The 7,786-nt window shown below is 49.0% G+C and overlaps 1 protein-coding gene across 1 annotated transcript; it reads right to left on the reverse strand.

Annotated features, from left to right (window-relative positions):
- Window positions 1-2,145: 2,145 nt before the first annotated feature.
- On the reverse strand, window positions 2,146-3,096 carry LOC110338980 (olfactory receptor 13C7-like). The gene has a single exon (XM_021222448.1). It carries the CDS (start codon window positions 3,094-3,096, stop codon window positions 2,146-2,148), a length of 951 nt encoding a protein of 316 aa, XP_021078107.1.
- Window positions 3,097-7,786: the final 4,690 nt, after the last annotated feature.

Genomic DNA, 7,786 nt, shown 5'->3' on the forward strand with positions numbered 1-7,786 from the left:
AAATGATGGACCCCGACAAAAGAAGACAACCTTAAAACACCAGAAAATGTGTGAGGGAGATAGTGTCTAAAGTGGCCCGAAGGCTTGACCTTGTGTGATTCATGAAAAGTGTGAGCCAAGACCGGAGGGTGGGCGAGGTGCAGAGGGTGCGATTAGAGGTTGGCCAAGTAGGGGAGGGACAGTCATGCTGAAGTAGGCAGGGCCACTCTCCTAAGGCCCTGAGACTTAGTGCTGTGAGAGGGAGGAGCCATGAACGGTGATGCAAGAGGTTTATTGTGGGGACCGTGGGGAGTTTAGCACATTAAACATGACCCCCAGAGAATGCTAAATTGCATCAACATTTCATTAAGGAATAAAAATGAAAGCACTTTGTTTTGATTTAAAAGTTTTGTAATTTTTTGAGAAAGGGTCTCACTGTGTAGCCCTGGCTAGCCTGAAACTATGTAGACCAGGCTGACCCCAAACCCATGGAAATCCACCTGCCTCTTCTCTCAAGTGCTGAGATTAAAGGACTGCACCACCATGCTTTACTTGCTTGGAGTGATTTAACCAACAGAGAGTCAAAATTTGAAACCTTCAGTGTCTTCCTGTGTCTTCTGTCTGTAGTCTGTGTTGCTGGCCTATCTACAGTCTGACTATTGTGTATGTGTGTCCTTGTTTCTTATCTGTTCTGTGTCTGAATGTGTGTTTCTGTCCCTGTGTCTGTCTGCTCGCTGGCTGTCCTGTGTCTATCTCTAAAACTGGCCTTGAAGTATATTTACAGACCAGCACAAACAATATGGCATAGGACACAAATGAGGAATTCTTACCAAAATCTTAAACAGAGTTTTAAAAAAGAAGTAATTTTACTGCTCCCAGCTGACCCAGGATAGTGAAACCACATAGAGGTTATCAACCCTATATCCACATGTTGCTTTCAACATTTATGTCAGGCATGTGTTTTAAAGTTGCTTCCAATTGGCTAGCTGTTTTTAGCAAATGATTACCACAACATGCATACAGTATTCTGGATCGAGGGCGTGGACAGACACATAAGATTAAAGCTATGTATTAGCTTAGGTTGGAAAGCTGATTGCCTGGGGAATCAACACCTAGTAAGACTAGTTACATTGTTCTCTTAAAAGCCAAGTTAAGCAAGCTGAGCACACAGTAGGAGAGCAAGCTAAGTACACAGTCTTAAATAATTTCAGAGGATATTATTTACTGTGAGATCTGTCAAAAGTTCAGTCTTTAGGGGGGATTTGTGATATTATCCTAAGATTGTATTAGTACAAGATTAGCCTCACACAATCATGGGAGTAGTTAGATCCCCGCATGCTGGAACCTCTGCATTTGGCACTGGGCCGGAAGCTGTTCCAGGCCTGCTGGTCTGGCAGTCAAGCCACGGTTGTGAGGGGGAAGAATCAGAGTTGAAGAAACAAAAAGAAAACTGTGTCCAGCTCTCTCCCAGCTTGACTTCGCACATGGCCTGCAGGAGAAGTGGGCTTTTGACACATAGCTGCACTTGGACGAGCCTGGGGACAGCTCAGGGGTGGGGTGGGTTGGGTGGGGGAGATCTGGCTAGAACTGGATTGGCTGCTAACAAGGTTGTGACCAAGTGCCCCTGCAGGGCTGGGTGCTGCTCAGTTTGGCTTCCCAGATTCTGTGCCTGTTTCTCACGGGCAACGCTTAACCAGAGGGAAATTCTTGGACGCACACTTGTAGCCTATTTTGGCTGTCCTGGTACTGTCCTGCCATTGGCAATTAAGCTAACTTTGTTGGGATCTTGAACCCTGCACGAGTCTGTGAAGGAGAGATCGGGGCAGAGGAAACCAAGTCTCCCAGGAATGTGCCAGCCTGGGCTTCCCCTCCCGCTTCTGTTAGTCATGGCCTTGTGTTGGCCACTGAGACCCAAGAGTGGCGGTGGCCGCAGAGTCCATGCAGGCCTGTTTACTTCTCTTTTCCCTGGCCATCGTGATCAGCGGCGTTCTGGATTGCAACAGTGTTATCCTGAGTCCCAGAAGGGTGATACAGAGCAGGAACCCCAGCCAAGCTCCAGTAAACCCAAAGCGCGAGTGAGAGACAGACCTTAGTGGTTTTTAAGCCACTGAAAAATTGAAGTCATCACCACAATAGAACGTAGCCTCTTCTGACAGAGAGGCTGAGTTAAAAGTGGGACATTTTCCTGGTGAGTGGACCTCCCCATACCAAGGCTGTGACAGCAGCTTTCACCTCTGAGTTCCTCAGACTGTAGATGAAGGCATTCAGTGAGGGCGCCACGATCGCATAGAGCAACGTGATAATCTTACCCACGCTGGAGTCTTTGTCTTTGGGTTTGAGGTACATGAAGGAGATGGTTCCGTAGAAAATCACCACCACTGTGAGGTGGGCAGAGCAGGTGGAGAAGGCCTTGCTCCGGCCTGCAGCAGAGGGCACCCTAAAGATAGCAGCCAGGATGAAAATGTAAGAGAGGCATATGAGCAGGAGCGGGGTCATTGTCAGGACAGCCGTGGCCACCATTAGTATCAGCGCGTTGAGGGAAATGTCTCCACAGGCCAGTTTCAGCACTGCCAAGATCTCACAGAAGAAATGGTTGATGATGTAATGACCACAGAAGGGGAGGCGCCAGACAAGGATGGAATGCAGGAGCGAGTTGGCAAAGCCGGTCCCCCAGCTTATTACCGCCATCTGGATGCACAGCGGCCCATTCATGAGCTCCGAGTAGCGGAGCGGCTGGCAGATGGCCACGTACCGGTCGTACGCCATCACAGCCAGAAGCAGGCACTCCGTGGTGCCTAGGGCCAGGGTCATGTACATCTGCAGGGCACAGCTGGGGAAGGAGATGGTCCTTTGGACATCCAGGAAGTTGAGAAGCATCATAGGCGTGAAGGAAGAGGTACCACAGATGTCTATGAGAGAGAGGTTGCTGATGAAGAAGTACATGGGGCTGTGCAGGTGGGCGTCCAGCACAGTCAGCCCCACAAGGAAGGAGTTCCCTAGCAGAGTTATACAGTAGATACCCAGACAGAGCACAAACAGAACGATCTCTAGGCTGTGGTGGTCCTGGAGTCCCAGCAGGACGAACTCTGTCACCTCTGTGAGGTTTGTCTGAGCCATCTCATGTCTTCTTTTGCCAGCGGGACCACACAGCTCTGGATGGATGGAAAATGAGCAAGATGGGTGTGGGACCTGCAGCTGGTCAGTCCCTCTCTCTGGAATTTAGTCCCACCATCTGTGTGATGAGAGTTGGACGTTAGGTCTACAGCTGGCTCTCTCAGCCTGCAGTTCTAGTGACACAGCCAGGGGAGAACGTGGCACATTTTGGTCCCCTAAACTCTTCACTGTTCTGCGCAGCGGTGCTCAGAGGAGGCAGGAGACTTGTGTTTGATGGCCAACTCTCTATCCTCCTGTGTGCTAGTATCACAGGTGTGTGCCGTCATAACCCAGCTTGTCAAGTGTCCTTGACTGTTCAAAGGAATACCTTTTCTGCTTCATTCATCCACTGGGTATTTACTGAGTACCTGCTCTGTGCTAGGTATTGTTTCAGAGGCTGGGGCTCCAAAGGAAAGATAAAAAGCAGGGGAAAGATTCATACCTGTTAAAGTTATTGGCGGAGGCAAGAGGCGCTCCGGAAGTCAGGCGTTTGGTGGGTGCTCCCTGGGGATGTGTAAATCTGACTGCTGGTCATCTCTCTTTAAGCAGTTGCAGGACAGGCTCTTGATTTTAAAAGCGAGACACAAGAGCTTGCACGCCCAGGAGAGCTGGTGGTCACGGGGTTTGGCCTGGTTCTGAGAGCCTGTGTGCCTGTGCTAAGTCCTGTGGACACCGCAGAGGCAGCTGTGACTTCTGCTTCCCTGAAGTTTAAAATCACTCATCTGCTTGCTCTCGGTGACCTTGGACACAATGCTTCCTCTCTTGGGGTCTCTCGAGAAGAAGTCACATCTGAACTCTGAAGAGACTAGTTAAGTTAGTCACCATTGGGTGTGTGGTTACAGAAAGATCTGGTTCAGTTCAACTCCTGGCAGTTGTAATCCGGTGGAAGGCATACACCTCTCTCTGCACTTTTCTTCGTTACTCTCACAAAAGAACCCGAGGGATGGCAGAGGCATGTGAGGCTCTTGTGAACACTCTACTCTGCTATCCTACCACAGCCATTCTACACACTGGCTTCAGTCTTGGTAGAGTACATGGTTAGATAAAGTCCCCATAATCCAGGCTCATTCCTCTTCCTGTGAGAGATCCTTGGGCTGGACCAGATTTCTCACCCATCCCTCGAGGCTTGGCTTGCACATCTTCCCTGTGTGCTGCCTCATGTGGCTCCCACCACCAGGATGCTCATCTGGCTGTTAGCAGATATATTTTCACTGTATTGGTCTCTCTCTCTCTCTCTCTCTCTCTCTCTCTCTCTCTCTCTCTCTCTCTCGACTAGACTATTGAATAGTGAGTTATCAAGGTGAAAAGAACCCATCCAATTTGTTACCGTGGTCCCCAAAAAGACCAATGATTGACATTCCAACTGAACCATGGGTTGAGATGGCTGCTATCACTCTGCCCTTGTACTGATCTCTGGTATGAAGACTCCTCCCCCTCCGCCAGAAAGATGTGAGATGGCTGGAAGCGGTTTTGGGGGAGTGGCAGTGTCCTGTCTTGGGAATAGTTGTTTTTTTCTGGGAGGCCCACATTAGGAGCATTGTGGGCTTCACCACAGCTTCAGGGTCTGCTCATGACACGTTAGGGCAATGAGAACCAATCCATTTTAAGTGGAGAAAAGACCGGTTGCCAGGCAACCAGCAGCTTCGACTCACAACTTGAGCACATGATGGGCCATATCAGTCAGGATGTGCTGGGTTATGCTGCAGTAACGCACAACCTCATAATTTTGGCTGTCTTAACATGACAGATGTGTCTTTCTTAGTATTCACATACTGTGGATTCCGGAGGGTTCCTTTTAGAGACTGGCTAAGAGGAGCCTCGGCCACTTGGGATATCACCAGTTATTGCGGGGAAGAACATTCTGGAACAGCTCTACCATCACTTAAATGCTCATACCCAGAAGTGCTACACTGCATGCACATCTGCCTACAAACTACTGGGCCTGTGTAGACCCAACACCAGTTCAGAAGAGAGAGCCAGTGAGATTACTGCATATCAGCACTGCATTTGGGCGTCTTGGCGTCTCACGGCACACTCAGATCCATTCTAAACCAGGCATGGTGGTACATACCTATAAAGCCACAAGGGAGACAGAGGCATGGGAATTGTAGGGTTGAAGTCAGTCTGGTCTACATGAAGAGTGTCAGGTCAGGGTTTTTTTGTTCACAAGTGATTCTAGCATCTGTCTGGAGACACTATTATGTTCCCAGAAAAAACATCATATTCGAAGAGCTATGAGACATTGACTGTCCCCCCAAACCACATCTCCGCCCTCTTCCTAGTGTCTGACACCTCGTGGGGGCAGAAGCAAAGCAGGGATGAGCCCTGGAGTGGAAAGCAAGAGATCCGGGCTTGGTTTCTGGCTTTTTGATCTCATTCTGCTGTGTGACCTTGGCCAAGTTATTCCAACTCGAAAAATAGAGCCATTCAGTTAGATGATCTCTGGTCCTCTGTGACCTCTCCTACATCCCATCATGCTGTTCCAGGAACTTCTAACCCTGAGGCCTGGCAGGCTAGTGTTAGCTTGCAAGGTAATTATGATGTAAGTTTCATTGCTGGTGAATCTAATGTTAATCACAAAATTCTTAAAAATGCAGAATTCAGGCATCATTTTTATAGAACGGAAGGGACATGATACATAGAAAGGACCCTTTCCTTTAAATGCCTGGATTTCTACATCACCACTTCCACCAGCACCATGTGACAGGGTAGTAAGAGAGGCCTTGGAGCTAGGCTGGCCAAGGCCCACACACAGCTTTGCTGATTGCTAGCATTGGACGGAGAATGTGAAGGTTGCGTCTTGTTGTAGCCTTGCCCTGTGTATGCCACTGGCTCGGGGCTGGAGTGGTCCTTTACTAGGCCTGGACCCCTGCACAGGAGGGTGAGTTGTCTCCTTTTATAATTGCTGTGTGGTGGCCTTGGGTCAGTCCGTCCATCCATCTATCCATCCATCCATCCACCCTCCCTCTTGCCCTAACAGGCTATTTGTGTGTATGTGTGTGTGTGTGTGTGTGTGTGTGTGTGTTTGTGTGTTCGTTTGTTTGAGACAGAGCCATTGACTAGCCTGGAATTTGCTATACAGAGCAGGCTGGCCTCAAATTTATAGTGATCCTCCTGCCTCTGCCTCCCAAGTGCTGGGACGACAAGTGTCACCACCATGCTTAGTTTGCTAACAGCTTTTGAATCTTCATGTCTGTACCTAGCATAGGTAAATGGCTGTGTTTCCTTGGAAATGGCGATATTTTACAAACACAGCGCACGTGTACGCGCGCACGTGTGTTTGTGTGTATGTGTGTGTGTGTGTGTGTATGCTCGAATGCGTGAGCAGTGAAGATTTTAGTACAGAGCCTGGCTCATGGTAAATATTCAGCCAATGTAGATATTACTATTGTCATGCAATAAGTACTTTAGCTTTTAAATATTTTGAAATAAAAGTCACTGAGAATAGCATGCCGGATGAGTGCTCCTTACCGCAGACTTGCTGACCCATAAGAATATGTAGGGATCTGGAGCCATGCTAGCTGAGCTGAAGATTGCAGAGCTGATGAGGTAGTCCCGAGCTCATAACTAGGAGGTGCAATGTGCTAAGGTGGGTCAGGCTAAAGGGCCCCAAGGATCAGTGTCCAGGTCCCCTGTCACACAGCCTGCCTGCTCCCTTTCCAGGGACCACATAGTCCCTGCCCAATTTAAAGTTCAACTCTACAAACTCACAAACTTTCAGGTGTGCGAGCTGAGGGACTTGGGCTCCCGGGACTCTCCAGATTCCTTGTCCTGTCCCAGGAGGCTCCTGCTGATGGGAGGTGGACGAAGAATGTGAAGGTTGCGTCTTGTTGTAGCCTTGCCCTGTGTATGCCACAGGCTCTGGGGCAGGAGTGGTCCTTTACTAGGCCTGGACCCCTGCACAGGAGAATGAGTTGTCTCCTTTTATGATTACTGGGTGGCCTTGGATCCGTTCACCCAACTTTGAGGAAGGCTCCTCACTGGGTGGAATATGAGACCCCCCAGCTGTATGGAAGGGGTGCATTAGAGGCGGAGCTCAACTCAGACATGGGAATTTTTTTTTTTAAATGGACTTCCTCTTTCTTCCTCCCTTCCTGACCTTCTACAATAAAGATACTATTTACAGTTTGGATAAATATAATATAAAATATAACTATAAATAAGACAGAATTTATAATGCTTCATACTATGCCATAATCTATCTTCTGGAATTTTATCAGGGTTACCACTCGGTTTCTCTCTGCCTCTGGGATGGCTGAGCCCTCTTGCTGCCTAGAGGGCCACCTGGACCCGAGAAGTCTGAGACTAGATAGGTGTTTGCATCCCACACCACAGTGGGTGGTAGCAGGAGCACTCAACAACAGCACAGAAGTCCCCCTAAGTCCACGGCCCTCCCTCTTCCTCACCCCCACTTCTACAACCCCAAACAGCACCGGTGAATCACAAATATTGCCCCATATCGCTCCCCCCTCACGCACGTCAAAATTCCTAACTATTTCTGTTCCTCACTCCCTCTCTCTATGCTCCTGTGGCTGTAGCATCAGCTTCCTTGCCGCCCCACCCCCACCCCCACCCCCAGAGCCCTCCTACTCTGGAGCAATGAGCCCTCCCACTTCTTAAAAAAGAATACCATCATTTCTTAGGTTCAATGTCA

The sequence above is a fragment of the Mus pahari genome, chromosome 22 (genome assembly GCF_900095145.1).
Source record: "Mus pahari chromosome 22, PAHARI_EIJ_v1.1, whole genome shotgun sequence".
Taxonomy (NCBI): Eukaryota; Metazoa; Chordata; class Mammalia; order Rodentia; family Muridae; genus Mus; species Mus pahari.